Consider the following 23,821-nt stretch of genomic DNA (forward strand, 5'->3'; position numbering starts at 1 on the left):
GATTGGTTCCATCGGTAGCAGGGCACAGGGATCCCTGGAAGACCCGCGGCGACAGGGGCCGCCGGGGGGCTTGAGGGAACGGCCGCCCAGCCATATACTGTGCGCCTGCTGACAACCCCCGCAGCTGAGCCACCCTCTGCCTGGGTCCAGTCCCGCTCCGTGATGGAGAAGGCACCCCCCGGCCCAGCCCCTCTAGTTTGCCCCAGCATGACATGGAGGACCATATGGAGAGGACCGGGCCCTTGTAGGCTGTGGAGGCCGTGGCACCATATTGTATATGGGGCAATCTGTACATACTGAACGCACCCTAATCTGCACCAGTGGTGCCACTCCTAGCGCCTGACTTCACCTCCGAGGTACCAGACTGTGACGGCTGCTGAGCTGTGGGCTGTTGGTTCGACCTGTCTCTTCGACCAGCACGTGGTCTTTTTGGTCCTATGGCCTGCAGCTCGTGCGGGGCAACTGTTGGGCGCCTTGCCGTTGTGAGTGTGCTGGCTGCTGGGACATAATCAAATTTACATTTTTGGTGCCTACCTATTGGCAGCACGGGATAGCAACGGTACCACCGATTAGGAACAGCCCGTGCCTACAGTACCTACGACTGTGTAAAATCACAAATTAAATGTGTGTACCTTTTCTTTTTTCGAACCCACTGTATCAATTGACTATTTATTCTGCAAATATTGTTAGAGTACAGTTCTATACCTGGTGCTGTATTGGTATAGTTAGGTCACCAATTGGATACGCTGCTGTGCATGAAGTTGTACTATATTTTTACCTGTATTGCTCTACTGTAATGTGTTGCTCTATATGATTTTTTTTAAATTGTTTTTGTAAATTGAAAAACTCAATAAAAATGATTATTATTATTTTTTTATTTTTTTTATTCTCCCTTTTGCTTACATGAAAGTGGGAACAGGTATTGGGCCACTAGAATTCGAGAGAATGGGTGCCGTTCCTTCGCTGGCCTAGGGTCAAATCTTCTGTTTCTTGAAGTTGAGGGTGAAAGCTGAAATCTTCGTTTGGGGATGTCACAATAAGTGTCTGGCCTTTTACTCACTCATGCAGAATCAGGCCAGGAGCAGAGATTACTTTTCTATCCAAAAAACATCTTTATTTACTGCCACCTCAACCCAGAGTTCTTCTCCTTTGTCCAATGCTACCCTCAAGAAAGGAATGGCACATTGAACCCCAAAAAACTGCCTACCGCTGATATTCCAATAATTCACTGAAGTGCAAATTCACCAGATAGAAAAGCTGAAATATGTTCAGTTTCAAACGGATTACTGCCTGGAAGTGGAAGCAACATTAGGGTCGCGCGGAGGGTCAAGATGGTGGGGGCTGCAAACAGGAGAGAAACAGAGCTGCGTGGAGTTCGGCGGGATGGGGGATAACAAATAGGCAAATAAACAACATTACGTTTGGAGTGAGGGAAGCAACCTAGGGTGGGCTGGGGGGTGAGAGGCACACGGAGGTAAGTGCATTACAGATAGGGGGTGAAGCTCATGGGGAAGTGAGAGCAACAGAGTGGGAAGGAGAAGCACACTAGGGAAACAGCTGAAAAACACATGCACTATCAAGGAGTGCTCAAGACAAAAGAAAACAAGCATTTACAATGCAATAGTCTCTGCATTATTAAAGGAAGAGCTATTGGCATTGCTCATGACTTTTTTTTTTAAATCATAAATAAATAGCATTGTCATTTACATTGCCAATAGCTTAATCGATAAATAAATGGCATTGTCATTTACAATGCCTATAGCGTAATCGCTCGAAAATGCAGGACCTATTGCATTTACACCCACTTAGAGCCACACTGTGTGTGGCGCCCAACTTGTATTTTGCTGTTTCCGTCATTGCATCCATATATGTGATACAAGTCACATCATGAATACAAAGTGTGCCGCCCGACTTGTATTTTGCCGTTTCCGTCATTGCATCCAAATATGTGATACAAGTCACATCATAAGTACAAGTCGGGACTATTGGCTTTGTCAGTGGTTCTTAGTTGCACAAGATGAATAAACAGCAACTATGGCTTGTATATAATATTGAAAAAGCTTTGTGCTCGGAGGAGTCAGAATGCCACCTGGGACCATGAGCCAAAACTGTTACATCGCCGAACATCATAGATTAGAATTGGGCCTTCCAAGCCATCACGTTTATTAGACTCTGGCAAACAAGAAGCGTATTAACGGGAGGCGATATAATCTACTGCGTTGTAATGCCACTAACCATCTTCCTTGCAAGAACGTATGTTTCAGAAAACTCAATAAAAAATTAATAAACACTGCACTTGCAATAGTAGCGCATGTAATTTCTTAATTCGGTAACTAGTGATGCTGCAACCTAATTTAGTATATCATCCACCCCTGTAAGCGGTCAGTCTGCCCCACCAAACCAATCCTAGTTAATAGGTTGTAGGCGAGTGGTGGGAAACGCGCTACATGGCAGAGAGTTGTTATTTTCACGCATACCTATACTAAGATGCCTCCTTGCATAGCCATCCCAGCGCGCCACAAAAGGCCTTTGCAGGCACCCACAATTAATATTCCCTTTGACGGCGAGGGGGTGGGGCGCTCTCGAGCGCAGGGATTACTTCAATGCACTAATTCCTGGCTGGCTGATTTCAGACATACAAAATGTCTTGCAAACTGTAAGCTCTAGCGGAAGCTTGAGATTTGATAGCTGGGAAGGCACGCACTAAAGTCGCATATTCTGAGTCTGTCACCACAACTTCACTGCAGGCACAGTAGGCCGCCGTTACCACAACTTTATTGGCACGCACCCAACACGCCTGGATCACACCACTGCTACAGACCTAGTTAGGGTTTGTCTGGCGGTTAAACCCTTTTTTTTTTATACAGGAAAGTAAGCAGCATTTGTAATTCAGAAAAATTAAAACAAACATGTGAACGGGTCACAATATGTGCGCTGTGAATAAGCCATATTATAACACCCAGAATATTCACAGCAAGAGATCCAGAGGTACCATCTTGGAATTAAAGGAATTAAAGGCACAAGCGGGTTCCTTCCAAGAGCATGGCACCACAGCTGTGGAAACGCGGGGTATACACGATACATGCTTCCGTAGCAGTAGAAAGTCTCCAGTTAAGATTTAAAGCCACAGGGGGCACCCATAAACCTGCTCGGGACGCTCACTAACCAGCATTCGCGGTCTTAAATCCTCCAAGGAATGGACCCGTCACCGGGCTTCGCAAAAAGCCCACATAAAATAAACTGAATCCACTGACAAGTAAACAGACCACAGGTTAGAAAGCTCTCAATATTTTCTACGATGTGTTCATCACGTGCATATAGATTTGTTTCATGTACGAAGTTTTTAAAAAGCGCAAACGAGTCCAAAACAGTGTCAGGGTACCTCACAAGATCATTTGCAGCCCGTTAAGGTAGTGGCGGAACGAAACTTGGAGGAGGCGGCGGCTCGCTTCGGACCCAGTCCAGAGCGCTCAGCCCTGGGGTCTGAGAGTGCCAGAGGAGCCCCGGAGCACATACTCACTGCGAGGCTTTTGTAACGCCAATGTTAAGGAAAAAAATACAACTTCAAGAACAGCAAGATATTGTGAAAATAAGCAGAGGCTAATAAACTAGTCCGCGATATGAGAACAAGAGTAGAAGATAAAATCAAATACAAAGCGTGTGACGATATACATCATTGGGGCGCTCGGGAGACAAGATGGCGAAAGGATAGAACAAAATCGACCCTTCTGAGCGGTTGTTGGTGTGCACCGGGATAAAAGCAGACGATATACACGTAACACCTATGGCCAGACCTTTGTTCTAAGTAAAGTACATGGGAACAGGAGACACTGGAGAATTCGTTAGGTCAGAGCTAGGGGGCGGGAAAAAAGACTGCGGGAACGTGAAATGCGAGAGCATCCTACCTCAACCTTACAAGCAGCAAAATGGCAGCCTCAAGCTTCCGAAATTTTTCAGATTCGGGGGCGTGATTTGCTGTCCTGAGTGACGGACGACGTCACGAGCTAAAGAACAGCAAAAATTACGCCCCCGAATCCGAAAGAGACGGGGCTTGTTTGGAGTGACTCCCTTCTCTTCCAATGGCTGGCCTCCATTTAGGAAGCCAGCCAATGGAAGCGAACGGAGCAGAGAGGCGGGTTTAAACTGCCCTACTCCAAAACATAAGCTCTCCGGACCGGAACCTGTGCTTTGCGCAGCTTATAGGTCCCTCGACCTAAAAAAGGAGTTCACTAAAAGCAAGTAGAGAAAGGACACAAGTATGACACACAAAATGGACAAGGCAAGCCATTTGAGATCTAGGCATATAACAGTGACAGTAAAGCAACCAAATTGTAAGCAATGGGTGGACTGCAAACGCTTCTATATTCTTGGAATGCTCACAATATGTCTTTTGCCATTAGACATATGTGCGATCTGTTAGGCTCAACTTATTAAGTCCCTCAGTACATCAGCCATACAAAAGTGATGGGAGGCATGCTTGCAATTTGTCTAACCACTGGCAATCGCCCTGGATAGCATTCCAACCCATCGTTCCCTACCATGCCACCTCAGGTTTGACCCAGCCATATGCAAATCAGCCTTGACCATACTCCAATAGGAACAGACCAGCCCTAACTGCCAATCCAGGTCCTCCCTGAGATGGGCAGAGCAACCAAAGTCAGTTTGTATTCTGATTGGGGCTCGTCAGTCAGGTGCAGCTTGTTTCTAGGGGCACAGGGAGCAAGGGACCCACGACTGCCCACTTAGAGCACAGTCAACAAAACAGAGTTTGTTCACACCCATTCTGCTAGGAACACTAGTGTTTGCAAGGTAGAATATAAGCATGCATTCAATGTATCCTCGGATTCTCCTCCCCAAGCGACATCTAGACGTTGGGAAAATATGCCCCTAGATGTGCTTGTGCGGGACCAGTCAAACAAAACAATGACATGTTATAAAGTTTTGTATAGCACTCGTATACCCGTAGGTGTCTTGCCGCTGTGCTGCATACGGGTGATCTACAAGGCATGATGGATACAAAGTGGCCTGGGTTTAGAAGAGCCACGTCTTTAATGCTTTCCTGAACTGTAAAAGTGTCTGAAAAATGTTCAATTAAAAAGTGAGGGAGTTCCACAATTTTGCGGAAATGGTCACAAAACTTTTGCCGCCCCAACAGGCAAGTCTGAAAATAAGCACCACAATATTTTTGAAGCCAGAAGAACGTAAGAGTCTAGGAGGTAATTTCCAATTGAAAAGGCATTCACTGAGGGCAACTGGAGCAATACTGTTTAGTGCCTTAAAGGCGATGCACAAAGCCGTGAAAGCAATCCTTTTTTTATGTCGAGCCTAGAGCCAGTGCGCATGCGCTGCTCTGCAAGACTTGTTATAGTGGAGTAGGGAATAGAAACCCACCCACTCTCCGCCCATATTTGCCATTGGCTTGAGTCATTGTCCGTCTTAAATGCTGGCTTCTGATTTGTAAATAGGCTCGTTAGTTTACCCCTTAGTACAGCCTCCTCTTCATTTGTCACCTCCTATGGCAACTGGCCCCCTTTACTTCGGTTGTTACATGGTGCGTGTTATTTAGACTGTGAGCACTATTTTCTTTATCCAGTTTCTCTTACTGCAGGCACGACGTGCTTTGGTGCCTTCTTTACAACCCCGCCCTCCGTCCCGTTGTACATGCCTTCTTTACTCCCAGCACTCCCTCCCGGTGCCTTCTCCTCGCCCTCCCAACCCCCTCCCTCCCGTTGTCTTAGATGCCTGCGATTTGCAATGCAATAGGTATCATATTTACGTGGGTTTGAGCTATTGGCATTGCTTTTATTTAGCTTTTGGTTTTTAAACATAAATAAAACGCATTGTCGTTTACAATACCAATAGCTTAAACTTGTGTAAATGTGGGGCCTATTGCCTTGCAAATGCTTGTTTCACAGGTAGCCAGTGCAGTTGGTTCAGTGCCATAGATGCTGAATGAAATTTCGGGGGGATTAAAAATAAGACGGGCTGCATTTTGCAGTGTCTGAAGTTTTTATATCATTTTTTGTTTTAGGCTGATATACAATCCATCGCAATAGTCCAATTTGGACAAAATCAGTGCTGACATGATCAATGTTTGGAGCTTAGAGGGGATAAATGGTAGAATTTTTCTTCAAATGAAAGAAGACCGAGGAGGCGATTTGGTTACTCTGGCTCTTTAAGGAGAGTTTTCTGTCAAAAATGACGCCCACGTTTCTAACCTTTTACACTGGGGATGGGGGAGGTCTCGTGTCTGGTGGCCACCAGTCTGGGGACCAAAAGTTGGTGTTATTTCCGAAGAGCAAACCTTCGGTCTCACCAGAGTTTAAGCTTAGGCAGTTTTTCACCATTCAAATATTGATATTTTCCATACAGAGGTGGAATTGAGAGGTTATATGGACTGGATTTCCTGAGGTAGATACCATGATTTGTGCGTCGTCTACGTAGGAGAGAACTGAGAACCTAAAGGTTCTAATACGTTTAACCGTGAGACTAATGTACAAATTGAATAGGGTGGGAATTAGTGACCCCCCTTGTGGGGATGCCACAGAGAAGATTCCATGTTTTAGACACAATTTTTTCTATAGTGGTATATTGATCCCTACCTGTCAAAAAGGATGTTAGTAGAGTGAGACAAACAAAACAACAAAAAATAACATTCAAGTATCACAAGGAGCATTAGGACCCACTACTACAGGGCTCAGCTATACTTTAGAAACAAAGTGGTGAAGGAAAGATCTCACAAATTTACAAGAAATTCACTTTGCCAACACGTTGGATAAAGAGGATTAGTTGCCATTAAACAAAAAAGCACTTTCAATGTTCATTTGGACTTCTGCATGTCCTGGACATACAACCAATGTTACCCAACCAAACACTTGCCAACGCTGGTTGTGGAGTTAAAATGGAAAAAGATGTATTATAGCAACAATATTTGTAACTGCTCACAGACATACAATCTCTTCCCTGGTACTTAATAAAAATGTATCATGATGAGGGGACGTCTATTACTCATAAGCAATCACTTGTATCAAAATCAGTCTGTCTTTTGTTCCTCTTATTGGTGATTTCTCCTCCCCCCAGCCCCCAAAAAAATTGTAATCCTACCTCGCGAACCACCTTCCTGTCTTGGTTCCACCAGCCTTTGACTGCAAATGCAATATTTGCTTTGGGAGGTCACCCCATCCTTTTTTTAAGTCAAGCCTACAAAACGTTGTTGCAGAAACTATTGTGGGCTTACTAAGAACATACAGAGGCTTGGAGCCCTATCCATTGCTTAAAACTAAATAGCTTTCCGGTCACTCATTTGACTTCTTATTTGTGTCCCAGCTTGTCAATCTTTGTTTGTTCCTTTTGGGGAGATTAGCCATGTCACAATTTCTTTTCACGGTCTGGCTTCTATCACCTGCATTTAAAGCGCTGCTTTTTTCCTTTGGGCGAAGGACTCCACGTAAGTGCATATATTTTCTCTGTGTACTTCTCTTCCCATGTATTCCGTGTTGCTGTCTGCCATATGCTATGTGTTCCTACCTTCTCTATCCATATTGCCCGCGTCCTCATGTAATTTTCTCACTGCTTTCTCGCACGTGTGCTTGTCCCCTGTTCAACACTGCACTCTTGCCCGTTCATTCTCCTGCCAACCCCCTGCTCTGTGATGCTTCTACACACCAACTCCTCATTCTCTTGCCAGTTGTTTTCCTACCCCACCCTCCTCCGTGTTCTTTCCTCCAATCCTAGCCCACTGCGTTGGTACCAACGGTTCAAAGAGAAAAATATGCTTGCGTAATTTTGTAGGCGTAAGCATATGGGAAGGGCGCACCTGCAAAATTATGTGACTACATCAAAGTACCTTTGGTTTACTTTGTGTTTTTAATGCAGGACAGCATCAGGGAAAGGCTAACAACCATTGGCAAAGCCAAAGAATTCAAAAGTTAACTATGGAATTTGCTTGTTTCTTCTACAGGTTGCTCTGCAAGTGCCATCCAAATCTTGCTGTGAATATTCATAGTGAGTTACTACATTTGAGTTAAGTGGCATCTAAAGCACACTGACTTAAGAACATTGCACTAAAACAGTGTGACATGCAGATGGAGCTCTAATTCATGCATTAAAATTGCACCATAGCTTCAAAACCATTTTGAAACATAAGTAAGAGTTGCATTTTGTTATCACACAATACAAATGGGGTGAGTAAAATCAAGGGCAACAAAGCTTTCAAAACACTCACAAAAGACCTTCCAACAACAAAAAAAAAATGTTTGGAGGCTTCAAAGGCAATAACAAAGTTAGTTCGTGTAAGCGAGAGATCCAATTGTGACCGCCATTACAATTCTGCTGGAAAAGTTTCAGCCATGCAATCGTTTCCACATTACCTAACTGTTTTTTGAAGATCTTCCTAAGCCCAGACATGCGCGCTCTGTGCTGCTGCGCAATTGCTGCCATTGTGAAATGAACAGGCCGGTCTTCAAAGAGCTGGGGCCCTGGACGTTTAGCAGTGTAGGCAGCCACCAGGACAGTATTGGCAAAGCTGTCCATTAAGCCATTCACCCATATTTTATAAATCCAGTGGTGGCAAAGAGTCCATGAGGCTTTAACTATAAAGAATGTAGTTACAAAGCAAGCTGAAGTAAAAGTATGAACGCAACACTATAAAGAACAAAAAGAGGTCTCAAATCAAAAAACAATGGAATAGTAGCACTAATAAAATAGATAGGGGGTCTCTTACAAAAGTCTCCAAATACAGATAACAGTGTTATCACAAGTACCAGATATGAATATCTTACGCACACCCAAATACTATGCAGAGTCCATGGCTAGATGTTCCTGCATTATGGGGTCTGGCAATGCCAGGAGAGTAGCTTCCACAGTTAGGAGGAGGTTGGATATGCCAAGAGCATTTCACTGCATTGCAAGCTCGATAGCAAGGTGGCAAACTAAAGCATAAAAAGTTGCTGACTCAGATGAAGGTAGGAGTCAGCATCACATGAGACCACTTTGTGATAAAAGCAGTTGTTTGCGTTTCACACTGTAGATATACATGAATGTTCTCAATTTAAGGACTAATTGATTTATACATCTCAATTATTGCAGAAGATAATGACTGATAAATCAAGCTTGAGATACCTTAAAAAAAAATAGATCACTGATATGTGCAAAACACAGAAGACGGTTGCAAACTTAAAATCTGTAGAAAACATTTCGGACAACGGCTCACGCAGATCTGGACTACTTTTAACATGTGTATGTGTAAAAAAGTGACTGCCAGAGGGGTACACTTTTGGGTTCCTTTAAAAGTCACTTACCTGCCCGTTCTGTTGCAGGTGGGGTTCCTGGGCCTCTTGGTCTGAATTTGGGATGAGGATCTACCCACTGTCCGATTTTTCCAATGCGAAAGAAGCAGAACAGTGGCAGCAGCAGACAAAAGAAAAGGAAAAAGAAAGCAGGACTGAGTTGAGCACGTTTAGCAGAGAACAGCACAGATGTCGAAAAACAAATAGAACCCAGCAAAGAGCCCCTTCCCAAAACAATTACATAGGTCAATATCAATTCCACTTCACATCGAAAGTCCCTGCCCAGCAATCTGTCTACAACTCTAATGCGGAGTGCAACACAACGCTTTCTTGTAGCGTCCTACAATTTTAAAGCCCATTCTTTTTAATGTGACATGTATGTGCGACAAAGACACAAGTTTTTCAGATTCTATGTCAGGAAGCGGAGGCGAGGATTTTGCTTGTCCTTTCTCCATTTTATTGGACAGCACGTTAAAAGAATAAAGAAAAAACATCAACCATGAACTACCCTAACCAACATGGCAGCGGTAGTCATGGTAGCACATTAACCAATCACAGTCCAAGCAACAGCATAAAGGAATCCCACGTCGGTAGTCCTTCCTCTTTCTCCATTGCTGCCGCGTCAAGATAAGTCCCGTTTTACCTCAGCTTATTCTTGTGGCGTGGCAGTGTTAGACTATTATTGTGACAGTCTTTGTTAGCTGTATTTATTTTAGTACGATTGTTCTCTTGCTCTGCAAGTGCCTTTTGACTGTTTTATCGACGTGGTAGGCTTCTAGCCCGAGCGTCTCTGTTTTGCGCGTGCGCGGTCTTAGCGTCGTCTCCTCAGACGCGGACCGGCTTTCTCCACAGTGCTTTCTCCGCGCTTGTGGCGAACACGCGCAGAGGCTTAGCGCTTCGCTTTGCATAATATTGCCTCGTTCCCCACACGGGCGCTGCTGTTTAGCGGCAGGACACGATTTGGTGATGACTTCTTATATATATATTCTGGCCATTTCAGTCACAAAACATTTTGACAGGTCGTTTTAACTCCTTTGGATTTGTGTGGCCTTGAGTACCTGTGTTGGTTAACAACCCCCTCATAATTAGCTCTGGGTGTTTTTCGTTTTATGGGTGCTCAGTCTTCTGCGCAAATGCAGACTCGTCAGGAACAAGATGGTGTAGCTGTGGACTCTGAACAGCCTCAACAGCCCTTATTGCGCCCTCCTGTAGAGGTGGACAGACTCCTGTCTTCGGCTATTGCCCAGGCGCTGGCACCTCTACAGGATAGCATCAATAAACTGTCTGCCCATGTTTTTAAAACTGGTTCAGGCATTTTGGGAGACAGTGGGGCTGGGCCCAGTGGAGTACTCTCTGTACCTTCACGCACGGCTAAGAAGCGTGACGCGGGGCACCTGGATGGCTTTAGCAGACTTGCAGAAGTCTTTCATAAGAGTGCGCGCACGCTAAGAAGCGCACCCTTCCAGGGGGACAACTCACCCGGGGATATTGGTGGTACTTCCACCCAGGACCTTGACCCGGAGGAAGGGTTTCCCCTAGAGAGAATAGATGACGAGGATGACTACGCTGATGACGATGAAGATGAATCTTCTGAAGATATGTCTGAAATTAGTAGGTCTTGGCGCCCTAAATCTAATGTCTCAGAGTGCGGTGAAGGTGACCTGGTTTCCCCAGACATGTTTGACCCTAATTCTATTTACAGACCTCGTTCTTCAGAGTAGGTTCCCGAGAAATCTACAGTTGACTACGTAGCCGCTAAGCTTCGGCAACCGCTCTCTCAGGATGTGAGATTGCGCTTGCGCTCCGAGTGTCCACGCCCGTCTCTTCCCAATAGAGTGGCGGCCACTCCTGAGATAGACCCGAAATTATGCACTTTTTTCGCAAAATATGTTAAGGACCCTAAAAAAGGGATTGATAGGTCCTGGAAGGCTTGTCAGGACAAGTTGTTGGACGTTGTCGGTCCCCTTACGAAGATCATTGAGCTTGCCCAGCGTTCCAAAGAATCGGGTATGCCTCTCTCAGTTGATGACGTAGCGGGTTAGGCACAGAGGGCTATTTGTCTCCTTGGCAATGCCAACTGTGCTCTCTCTGTGGAGCGTCGCTGGTCTCTCTTACTAAAAATTGATCCCAAACTTGGCGAGTTATCCTCTTCGGAAGCAGGTTCAATAGCGCACGGTACCTTGTTTGGTGACCCTTTTGTGAAAGAACTTGGGAAGTTTGTGGCAACTTTCTCTGCCTTATATAAGGCGCAAGCTTCAATGAAAGATATTTCCGAAGAAGGTTTTTGGCGGGCCGGCAGAGGCAGGGGTCGCTCTTCCGGCCGCCAATTCCAGCAAGGCCCCAATAGAGGTCAGCCCAGAAGGAACAATGGATGGAACGATGGACGTCAAGGTTCCTTCTATCCTTCCCGTGGAGGCAGAGGCCAAGGCAGAGGACGTGGTGGCAATCAGTTCAACTCCAAAGGATTCAACGGTAAGCCTTTCCATCATTTCTCCGGTACGTCTGGGGGGAAGGATTGCTATTTTTCTTCAGGCCTGGTCGGCTCTCACATCAGACCCTTGGGTTCTGGAAGCTGTTCAGGGATTTCACATAGAGTTCTACGGTTCCCCCGTTCAACTCTCGCGACCTCGTCCGTTTTTTTTTCTCGCAGACCAGGAACTCATAGATTTAGAGGTTCAAGCTATGCTGCTAAGCGTCATCAATCCTTCTTCTCTTCGTCCAAACGGCTTTCTCAGCAACATCTTTCTGGTCGAGAAAAAAGACAAAGGGTTCAGACCAGTCATCAATCTTCGTTCATTCAACGAATGGCTGATTTACAGACATTTCAATATGGAGGGCATCCATCTTTTGAGAGACCTTCTTCTACAGAACGATTGGTTGGTACGTTTGGACCTGAAGGATACCTATCTTTCGGTTCCAATATACCCTCCTCATTGCCGATTCCTCCAGTTTCTCTGGAGGGATCAGATCTACGAGTTTCGTACTCTCCCCTTTGGTCTTTCCTCAGCACCATGGTGCTTTACCAAACTCCTGCGACCCGTGGTGGAACATCTTCGCACCATGGGATTTCGTCTGATAATTTACTTGGACGACATTCTATTAATGAATCAATCCAAGGATCTTCTCCTCCACCATCTTCAAATGACCATATCTATTCTGCAATCTCTGGGGTTCATCATCAATGCCCAAAAATCAGATTTATTCCCTCAACAGGAAATGACTTTCGGGGGTTTTCTGATAAGAACGACGGATGCAACGTTACATCTCCCTTCGCAAAAAATCACCAAGATCAAAAAGGAGATTCGCAAGGTCCTTCGTCGAGACCGGATTTCTCTCCGTCTATTGGCCAGGATAGTGGGCTTACTGTCCTCATCAATCCAGGCCATTTTTCCAGGCCCGCTTCATTACAGATCTCTCCAGAGACTAAAAGCGTTTCATCTCCGCAAAGGTCTCACGTACTCGGAACTCATTTCTTTGTCCATGGAAGCCAGATCGGAACTCCTATGGTGGTTGGATCACATGATGCATGGAACAGGAAGGCGATCTTTGGCTCCCGTCCGGATCTTGTGATCGAGTTGGATGCCAGCCGCCAGGGATGGGGAGCCCGGTGTGGTTCCCTTTCGGTGGGAGGCAGATGGACGGAGGAGGAACTTCATCTCCACATCAATTGCTTGGAACTCCTTGCGGGTTTGTTCGCCATCCGCTCGTTCACAATGACCAGAGTCTCTTGCTGTGTCCTTCTTCGGATGGACAACACGACTGCGGTCAGGTATATCAATCGCCTGGGCGGCACCCACTCCAAAGTCCTAGCGGATCTCGCGAAGGATTTCTCGAACTATTGTCTTTTACGCCAGATTTCAGTCATGGAGGAGTATCTTCCCGGCGAGATGAACTCTGTGGCGGACTGGCAATCCAGGAACTTTCGGGATGCCAGCGATTGGAAGCTGGATCCTTCTGTCTTTCAAATGATCTCGGATTTTTGGGGTCTTCCACAGATGGACTTGTTTGCGTCCAGGTGGAACGCCCAACTTCCCCGGTTTTACAGCTGGAAGCCAGACCCGGGTGCGGAAGCACTAGATGCCTTCCTGCAGGATTGGTCCCGGTTTCCAGCTTATGCATTTCCCCAGTTCCTGTTCATTCAGAGGGTAGCAGCCCAGGTCCGCAGGCAACGAGCCTCTCTAATCTTGATCACTCCGATATGGAAGGCTCAATGTTGGTTCCCGTCCCTTTTAGAATTATCTTGGGACAGACCTCTTCGGCTGCCGATATTCGACCTCATTCTGACGGATCCATTGGGTCATCCACACCCTCTGGTTCTCCAAGGCCATCTACGTCTCATGGCCTGGAGGATTTCAGGGGACGTTGGTCTAACGACTCACTTTCAAAAGACGCTTAACTCCTCATTCAGCGAGCCTGGGCCCCTAGTACCACTAAACGATACCGATCTGCCTGGAACAGATGGGTTCGTTGGTGTGTGGCAAAACACCTGGATCCCGTGGGCTCTTCTGTGACAGAAGTAATTAACTTCCTTGCTAAGCTTTTTCACGACAAACTTGCTTACTGTACCATCAATTCTTTCAGATCAGCAATTTCTGCGGGTCAGGCCCTTGTGGATGTTTCTCCGGTGGGAGAGCATCCTTGGGTTTGCAAACTCCTCAAGGGTATTCGCCTGTCACTTCCCCCGGAACCTCGTTATTCATGGTTGATGTTTTTTCTTTATTCTTTTAACGTGCTGTCCAATAAAATGGAGAAAGGACAAGCAAAATCCTCGCCTCCGCGTCCTTAATAGAATTGAAACTTTCCTTCGTGTAAACTAGGAAATTTCTCATTACACCTACTGCTTTCTCTTGGAGACTCACATGAATATCTTCGAGCATCGGCCATTTTGCAGGCCTCTCAAGAACCGAAGCAACAAAAACTTGTGCACAAATAATGGATGGACTCAGGGCCTAGAGGTAATTCTTTACCAGCTTCTAAGGCAACACGTTTTTGATTTATAGTACGGGTTAATAATTAACCATGATGCATTAATTTAATATACACTGTTCAAACAAAAGTGACACTTTTAAAAAGCTAAAGACGTCATAAAGGACCATAGGACGCACAAAGAAATAACAAGCATTTGCAATGCAATAGGTCTCACTTTTTTAAAAATTTTTTTTTAGAGTTGGTGCTATTGACATAAAATGTGTTTTGTTTGGGAGTGGAGTGAATGTATGTAGAGTGGCGTGAATGTATGTGGTTTGGAGTGGAATTATGTGGGTTGAATTGGAATAGTCATTTGTGGAAGTGTGCGGGGTGTACTGTATTTGTGTACAGGAATTATGTGATATGGTGAATAGAAAATGGTGAGAGCTGCATAGAATAGAAAGAAAGGAAACTAAAAAGGGATGGATAGTTTGTGCAGAAGTGGTGAATGAACTGTAGATAGAGGTGGTGCTGAGTGCTGCTGAGGTGGTCATGAGTGATGCGTTGGTGCTGGAAAGAGAAGGCAAGTTGTAAGCATGCCCTCCTGGTTTTGCCAGGTGACCTGTCAGATGTCAGTGAGTTTTTCCGCTTTTGTCTTTGGTTATAAAGAAGCAAATCCTTATTGCTCGTGGCCACAGTACTTCTGAGTGTGGATGAGCTGCTGAAACCTTAAAATAACCGACACTCCCGAAAATGAATGAGAGCCCCCTTCATCAAAGAGGAAAAGGCTTAACACAATAATATAAACAAACCGCGAGTCATCAGTGAATATGTTTTAGGAATAAAGATCCATATTCGACAGCTGCTAATAAGTTGAACTCTGGTAAATGGTGTTTTGCTTTTAAAATGTGCCCATAACAAAACCACAACATGCAACCAACTGCAAAGACTGGCTGAAGGTGCCCTACGTGCATTGTTGGTGTGCATGAACAAGTACACAACTTATTACAGTGAACATCTGTAAACTTTGAGATTTTAAGTACAAAGGGTAAAGCAAAACTACAAGTCCCAGGGGGCAATTCAATCTTGGTTACTAAGCTAGCATTACAAAAAGTTTGCAACAATATGGGGTGCTGGTATCTATATCTATTTGGAAACATTCATCACATCAACATTCAAACCCGTCAATTTGGTGGCAGTGCTTGTTGTGAGCGCGCTGCATAGGAGAGAGACCTAATGCCATCGGCTGAGCTTTGGGGGCAAAAACGTGCACACGTTGCATTGCTTGCAATTGCAACGCGTGCACGTCAGGCGATTTCCTTGCGGGAGCGCGCGGCGCCATATGGTTGCACACTCCCGTAAGGGAATCGCGCAGGCCACCTCCCCTGATGCCGCATGAGGTGGGCAGCTCTTTCCTATGCAGAAAAATCCTTTGTTTTGGCCTGCTGCAATGCACTCGATGTCCGCCCGGTGGTGAAAGGGAAGCCGGCTATTTCATTTAAGAATGCGGACTTGGTGTCTGCCCGTTTCTCGTCACTGCTCTTAATAAACATTGCCAGCGAGAATCTAGAATGCGAGCACGGTGGTGGAAGGGAAGCCGGCTATTTCATTTAAGAATGCGGACTTGGTGTGGTATGCCAATGCTAGTTTTCTTTTAAGGTATTTCAGACTATTTTGTGCTCTTTAAAGCATTTTAAGACTGGTTAACAGGTACATGATATGCAAGCATTTGCTGTCTAGTAGATAAAAGTAAGATCCAAGTTTTAATCCCGGATACTGTGTGAAGCATGCTTGTGCTATGCCACAACCGTTATCTAGAAATGTGGGGTTCACCTGAACCCTAGGTGAGCACTGATTTTAAGCACCATCTAAAACACTCTGCAAATTGTAGTCATCATTGTAAGAGCAATTTCTGCGCACGCGTAAAAATTGGCCGTAAGGCAGATTTTCCTTTAGACTCCTAGGGTGGTTACTGGAGAATAGTAGCGCCTTGTTTCTGTCGGTTGGCTTAGTAAATAATGAAATTGGCGACTTCATGACTACAATTTGCATGCTAGCAATCTTGTCAAAAAGTTATGTGAACGAGGCTACCCCAAAAAACTAGTGCGAAACTCAATGAAACGGGCCAGATGGACTCCGAGGGAAAGCCTTCTTGAACGGAAAAAGAGACCCCAATTGAAACGTCAAGTATGCGTCACAACTTTTTGTCCAAATGCCAACAAATTCAAAAAAATCATTGGTCAGAACTGGCATCTAGTGATGGACTTACACGAGAGCTTACAGGAGTCTCCTCTGTTTGTATTCAAAAAAGAAAAATGTATTGCCAACTACGTCGTGCGAGCAGCCCCCCGAAAGAGTCACAACCTACTCTAAGACAACTTATGGGTCTGCCCCCCATCACAGGTCACCACAGATGTGGGACTTGCCTTTGTTGTGACCTTACTGTGGAAGGCACACTCTTTCAACATAATGGTATTTCGTGGAAACACGAAACATTCAGTAATTGCAAATCGAAATACGTAGTCTACGGAATAAAATGCCCATGTGGACTCCTATATATTGGCAAAACCAACCAAGAAATCCGTCAAAGGATTTCACAACACAAATCCAGAATTAAACAGAAAGTGGAAACGGCACTGTTGGTGAACCATTGGAACAGATGCCAACACCATATTAATGACTTGAGATGGACAGTCATCTCTAAAGTAGAAAAAGATCTTCGTGGAGGCGACTGGGATTTTAAACTATCCAGGAGGGAAGCCCTTCTTATCGTTAAATTCGACACGGCCGTGTCAGGTCTAAATGAATTGTCTGAAATTTACAAGCTTTAACTGCATGTCTGCGTGCCAACTACAGTGCATTAGTCACATACCCTGCCCGTGACTTGGGCTGTTGAACACATCAATCATGACTCCCATCACTCAAGATGTGATGGTTTATATATGTATAAATTCACCCATTACCTACACCAATGAATCTGTTTCAGCAGAAGTAGGAATGTAATTGCCTGCTCCCGCGCCGCGCCGCTGAAACTACATTACCCAGCGGGCTGAGAGGCACGCATGCGCAATTAGCTGCTTGCAGTCACTGACTAAGCACTCGCCCATGGCGTCGGTTCCCTGACGGTAAGACCGTTTTCTTTCATCAGAGTTACGGCAGCCCCGACCCATGGGCCACCCGATATTAAGTACGGCGAATGCCGGCTTTTGTCTTTTCAGACAGCGGACGGATTGATTAATTCCCCGACGCCACCATCCCCAGCCCAGCCTGCCGGATTAACCTTCGGGCGTGAATCAGGAACACCGCCCGGTAAGAGCTACTTTGATGGCCTGGCCACAAACGTGTGTACTTGGTTGTTAGGAAGTCATGAAACCCGTATTCTAAAATATGTGTTACGGTTCCACAGGGTCACCACAGTCGACCGCACCTTGTTGATTACTTGACTCTTCCTCCGGGGAAAGCCGCCACTCCCTACGAGGTACTTTTGATGTGACGATTAGATGTTTAGAACTTAGTCTGGCCTCTAAGAAGTGGCACTAATACTCCTCCTCCTTTCATTTTCCACTCTCTATTGTATGTAGGAGCTACTACTATCTTCTAAATAACCCTCGTCGGCGCACTTGACGGGTAAGCTGGAATTGAATTTTTGGTGTAACAGCACTTGTGAGGTTGTTTTGGTTGTTCAAACCATTGAATCAGATACTTAGATGTGGTCTTTGTTTCCCCCTTTTGTCTCCCTTGCAGAGCGCCCAATGGTCCTGATGAGAATCCTTGGATTATTTAGGATTCGAAACGCGTAGACCGTGTAGGGTCAACTTGTGCCATCCTGGTGCTCAAAGTACATGGCACTTGGTGGTCTGCAGATACACCCATTGAGTGTGATATAATCTTTTGATAACAAAATATTTTAAAAATAAACGTTAGTGGTGTATATATTGTGCTTGTAATTTCTAACAATTGCTTTAGAATTGTATAGTTGACCCCCATTTTCTATCTATTTTTTCACTATTTTCTTACTATTTTTTCACTCTTTGTGTATTTTACAGATGTTCGAATGAAAGTGGTGTGAATGTGACCTGCCTGAAAAGTGATGATATGGTTTAAAAATTTCATTTTGTTTTTGTGTCCTAATTCTACATGTGTGTCAATAATATGTCAACCTGTAAAGGCATATGAAATTTGAAATAGTGCTTCATCTTTGAATAATTTTGAATAAATAGCTATTTTATAGCCACCCCAAGTATTGAACTGGTGTCTGTACTTTGGTGCAATTAACTGTTCTAAAAAGGATATATCAGTATTGGCATTTCCTCTTTGTTGTTGTAGTCCTCAGACAGGGCACATTTCGGACCTTTTTCTGTGGTTTCGAAGGTGGGGCGCTCTTAGCACATGATTTCACCAACACGTTTGGGGTGTGATAGGTTCCCCAAAATTAAAATGACCCCCCTCCATCACTTAGAAGATACTTACGAACATCCGCAAAATATTTGTGAAACAATGTACAGGATATGCGAGTACCTCACTGTGCAGATAGCATTGTGTTGCTCCACCGCGACAAGGCTGTCCTCTTACTGGGGCCTAGAACTGCACTCAAGACACCGGACACGAGCAGAACTACTCGGGTCTGTACTCGCACACTAGGCTCCAGCACGACACCTCAGAGCTGCACTCAGACACCCCCTCAAGCTCCGAGGTGTGTCATACCTCGGAGCTGCATTCAGACACCCCCTCAAGCATGACACCTCGGAGCTGCATTCAGACATCCCCTCAAGCATGAGACCTCGGAGCTGCACTCGGACTCCCCGGCTCCAGCAGAACACTGCTCACTACCCTAAGAGTACAGCGCAGAGAGCCGTCAGAGAGCCCAAGTGATCCAATAGCCCAAGAGGAGAATCTGCCTGTTAGTCCCCTGCCAGGTAACATACTTTTCATAATCTGATTATTGCAAGTTTGTGGCTATATAGGTAAGGGCCCACCAACAACCAGCAGTCATCTTGATGTTGTTCTTAGACCTAGTTTTACAGTATAGTTAGTTTACCAGATGACTATGCCAGCAAGGACTTTATGCTCCACTCCCGAGTTTTATTCAAACAGCCTAATGCATTCTGGGAGATGACGTCCTGATTCTGATGAGTGCACACCTTAAAACACTTACTTGTAAAAGGACAGCAGGTGGAGCATTGAGCCCTTGGTGACCTGGAGCCATATGGCAACCTTACTTTTCACGCACGTTTGTGCAGTAACATTTCTTTTCACTGGAAGTAGGCAATCCCTTATGCCCTGGGTTTATTTCTAAAACTAACCAGCAGCTCTGTATTTGACATTAACATTGAAAGATTTGCGTAACTTCGCGTCGCCTTTTCCTGAAACTAAAACTATGCACAAAATCAAAGGAAGAAATGGCAAAAACCCTGTCCCAAACATAACAAGCATTTGCAATTAAATAGGTCTCGCATTAGTAAAGTTTGAGCTATTGGTCTTGTAAATGACAATTTTTTTATTTTTGTGTTGGTTTTGAAAATAGCAAAATTAATAGCTCTGTCATTTACAATGCCAATACGTTTAAATTTTGAAAATGTGACACCTATAGCATTTGTAATGCAACATGTTTTGTATTTACGTGACTTAGATGTATTGATATTACAAATAACAATGGTTTTAAATTTTTTTAAATAATTAATACTTAAATAAAAGTTATTGTAATGTATAATGGCAATAGCTTAAGCTTTTGTAATTAACTTTTGTGAAGATTATGTTCAGTGTATTTTACTGGGAGGAAAATCTAAGAACAGAAGTGTAATATTAACATCTTTTTGTGACATTTTTAATAAAGTATGAAACATTGAGAGAACATATTTGAACCAGTTGTTGAATGGTTGCACAGATTGATGCTGTGGCGGCGCTTAGTGATGGTGGGGATGGCAACGAGTGATGCGGTGTCGTTCAGTGAAGCTGTGGTAGCGCATAGTGATGTTGTGGTGCCCCTGAGTGATGCTGTGGTGGTGCGATAGATAGATAGAGTGAGGGCGATAGATAGACAGATAGATATAGTGAGGGCGATAGAGTGAGGGCGATAGATAGACAGATAGATATAGTGAGGGTGATAGAGTGAGGGCGATAGATAGCTAGAGGGAGAAAGATAGCTAGAGGGAGAAAGATAGATAGAGGGCGATAGAGAGGGGTGTAGAGAGAGAGGGGTGTAGAGAGAGAGAGGGGTGTAGAGAGAGGGGTGTAGAGAGAGAGGGGTGTAGAGAGAGAGGGGTGTAGAGAGAGAGGGGTGTAGAGAGAGAGGGGTGTAGAGAGAGAGGGGTGTAGAGAGAGAGAGAGGGGTGTAGAGAGAGAGAGGGGTGTAGAGAGTGAGGGGTGTAGAGAGAGAGAGGGGTGTAGAGAGAGAGAGGGGTGTAGAGAGAGAGAGGGGTGTAGAGAGAGAGAGGGGTGTAGAGAGAGAGAGGGGTGTAGAGAGAGAGAGGGGTGTAGAGAGAGAGAGGGGTGTAGAGAGAGAGAGGGGTGTAGAGAGAGAGAGGGGTGTAGAGAGAGAGAGGGGTGTAGAGAGAGAGAGGGGTGTAGAGAGAGAGGGGTGTAGAGAGAGAGGGGTGTAGAGAGAGAGAGGGGTGTAGAGAGAGAGGGGTGTAGAGAGAGAGAGGGGTGTAGAGAGAGAGAGGGGTGTAGAGAGAGAGGGGTGTAGAGAGAGAGGTGTAGAGAGAGAGAGGGGTGTAGAGAGAGAGGGGTGTAGAGAGAGAGGGGTGTAGAGAGAGAGAGGGGTGTAGAGAGAGAGGGGTGTAGAGAGAGGGGTGTAGAGAGAGGGGTGTAGAGAGAGGGGTGTAGAGAGAGGGGTGTAGAGAGGGGTGTAGAGAGGGGTGTAGAGAGAGGGGTGTAGAGAGAGGGGTGTAGAGAGAGGGGTGTAGAGAGAGGGGTGTAGAGAGAGGGGTGTAGAGAGAGGGGTGTAGAGAGGGGTGTAGAGAGAGAGAGGGGTGTAGAGAGAGAGAGGGGTGTAGAGAGAGAGAGGGGTGTAGAGAGAGAGGGGTGTAGAGAGAGAGAGGGGTGTAGAGAGAGAGAGGGGTGGAGAGAGAGGGGTGGAGAGAGAGAGAGGGGTGGAGAGAGAGAGAGGGGTGTAGAGAGAGAGGGGTGTAGAGAGAGAGAGGGGTGTAGAGAGAGAGAGGGGTGTAGAGAGAGAGAGGGGTGTAGAGAGAGAGAGGGGTAGAGAGAGAGGGGTGTAGAGAGAGAGAGGGGTGTAGAGAGAGAGAGGGGTGTAGAGAGAGAGAGGGGTGTAGAGAGAGAGAGGGGTGTAGAGAGAGAGAGGGGTGTAGAGAGAGAGAGGGGTGTAGAGAGAGAGAGGGGTATAGAGGGAGAGAGGGGTATAGAGGGAGAGAGGGGTGTAGAGGGAGAGAGGGGTGTAGAGGGAGAGAGGGGTGTAGAGGGAGAGAGGGGTGTAGAGGGAGAGAGGGGTGTAGAGAGAGAGAGGGGTGTAGAGAGAGAGAGGGGTGTAGAGAGAGAGAGGGGTGTAGAGAGAGAGGGGTGTAGAGAGAGAGAGGGGTGTAGAGAGAGAGAGGGGTGTAGAGAGAGAGAGGGGTGTAGAGAGAGAGAGGGGTGTAGAGAGAGAGAGGGGTTGTAGAGAGAGAGAGGGGTGTAGAGAGAGAGAGGGGTGTAGAGAGAGAGAGGGGTGTAGAGAGAGAGAGGGGTGTAGAGAGAGAGAGGGGGGTGTAGAGAGAGAGAGGGGTGTAGAGGGAGAGAGGGGTGTAGAGGGAGAGAGGGGTGTAGAGGGAGAGAGGGGTGTAGAGAGAGAGAGGGGTGTAGAGAGAGAGAGAGGGGTGTAGAGAGAGAGAGGGGTGTAGAGAGAGAGAGGGGTGTAGCGAGAGGGGTGTAGCGAGAGGGGTGTAGCGAGAGGGGTGTAGCGAGAGGGGTGTAGCGAGAGGGGTGTAGCGAGAGGGGTGTAGCGAGAGGGGTGTAGCGAGAGGGGTGTAGCGAGAGGGGTGTAGCGAGAGGGGTGTAGCGAGAGGGGTGTAGCGAGAGGGGTGTAGCGAGAGGGGTGTAGCGAGAGGGGTGTAGCGAGAGGGGTGTAGCGAGAGGGGTGTAGCGAGAGGGGTGTAGCGAGAGGGGTGTAGCGAGAGGGGTGTAGCGAGAGGGGTGTAGCGAGAGGGGTGTAGCGAGAGGGGTGTAGCGAGAGGGGTGTAGCGAGAGGGGTGTAGCGAGAGGGGTGTAGCGAGAGGGGTGTAGCGAGAGGGGTGTAGCGAGAGGGGTGTAGCGAGAGGGGTGTAGCGAGAGGGGTGTAGCGAGAGGGGTGTAGCGAGAGGGGTGTAGCGAGAGGGGTGTAGCGAGAGGGGTGTAGCGAGAGGGGTGTAGAGAGAGGGGTGTAGAGAGATGGGTGTAGAGAGATGGGTGTAGAGAGATGGGTGTAGAGAGAGATGGGTGTAGAGAGAGATGGGTGTAGAGAGAGATGGGTGTAGAGAGAGATGGGTGTAGAGAGAGATGGGTGTAGAGAGATGGGTGTAGAGGGAGATGGGTGTAGAGGGAGATGGGTGTAGAGGGAGATGGGTGTAGAGGGAGATGGGTGTAGAGGGAGATGGGTGTAGAGAGAGATGGGTGTAGAGAGAGATGGGTGTAGAGAGAGATGGTGTAGAGAGAGATGGTGTAGAGAGAGATGGGTGTAGAGAGAGAGGGGTGTAGAGAGAGAGGGGTGTAGAGAGAGAGGGGTGTAGAGAGAGAGGGGTGTAGAGAGAGAGGGGTGTAGAGAGAGAGGGGTGTAGAGAGAGAGGGGTGTAGAGAGAGAGGGGTGTAGAGAGAGAGGGGTGTAGAGAGAGAGGGGTGTAGAGAGAGAGGGGTGTAGAGAGAGGGGTGAAGAGAGAGGGGTGTAGAGAGATTAAAAAAATGCAACATGCAATGGCAGTCCAACGTTAATAAAGTAAAATTTGTGACAAAGTAGATTAAAAGCTACATTTTGTAAACAGTACGTCTGAATAGTTGTACATTATTAGACAAAACTAATGTAGTATTATCTTAGAACTTTGGCTGCCAGGAGTTATAAATGGTGTATTTTACGGTTCTGTCTTTTTTCGCGCTCATATTTGAAATACATGTGAAATGTATCTGCAGCATCATCTTGAAAAGTGTCTTTTTGTGCACATAAAAAACTGCTTTTAAAGCGGAAATAAAGCGTGCAGCTGCACATAAGTCACACATAAGCAAACTGGAATCTAGGCAGCTATGGAAGAAAGAGTTTAGACAGGTGAGGGAAGGAAGACGAGAGGGAAGAGGAGGAAGGGAGGGGGTAGATAGATGGAGGGCACAAGAGAGAAGCCAAGACTGGAAATGGGTTAAATGGGGGAGGAGGCAAGCGGGAGGAAAAGAAATGCAGACATCGTGACAATGGGAGAGTTGAGATACGCAGATGGCGTGGAAATGAAAACATTTGCAAGAAGAGTTTAATTTGAACGGGCGTCAGAAGCACACACAAAAAAGACGCTGTAAGGCAAAGAAAGAAAGGGCCGCGGGGCAGATATAGAAAAGAAGAAAGGGTAAAAGAGGGAAAGAGGAGCGCAAGCAAGGCAGCAAACTGTATGGCAGAAGTCAGCAACTGCTGTCACCAGTGCTTCATACAGACAGCTGTGCCCTAGTAAAATGGCGCTGTA

The 23,821-nt window shown here is 46.1% G+C and overlaps 1 protein-coding gene across 15 annotated transcripts in view; it reads right to left on the bottom strand.

Moving 5' to 3' along the window:
* Window positions 1-23,821, bottom strand: part of HIPK1 (homeodomain interacting protein kinase 1) — a 700,213-nt gene that overhangs the window by 561,017 nt on the left and 115,375 nt on the right. For 5 of the 15 annotated variants that reach the window (XM_078644414.1, XM_078644417.1, XM_078644416.1 and 2 more), the window contains exon 2: window positions 9,300-9,366. The exons of 2 other annotated variants lie outside the window; for them this stretch is intronic. Coding sequence is in view for 8 of the 13 variants with exons in the window: in XM_078644403.1 (XP_078500529.1) it covers window positions 8,370-8,532 (163 nt within the window). In the remaining 5 variants the exon portion in view is untranslated. Of the gene's footprint in view, window positions 1-8,369; window positions 8,568-9,299; window positions 9,367-23,821 lie in introns of those variants that run through there. 8 more of the 15 variants (XM_078644403.1, XM_078644402.1, XM_078644405.1 and 5 more) reach the window with 6 other exon arrangements.

The sequence above is a fragment of the Lissotriton helveticus genome, chromosome 5_1 (assembly GCF_964261635.1).
Source record: "Lissotriton helveticus chromosome 5_1, aLisHel1.1, whole genome shotgun sequence".
Lineage (NCBI taxonomy): Eukaryota > Metazoa > Chordata > Amphibia > Caudata > Salamandridae > Lissotriton > Lissotriton helveticus.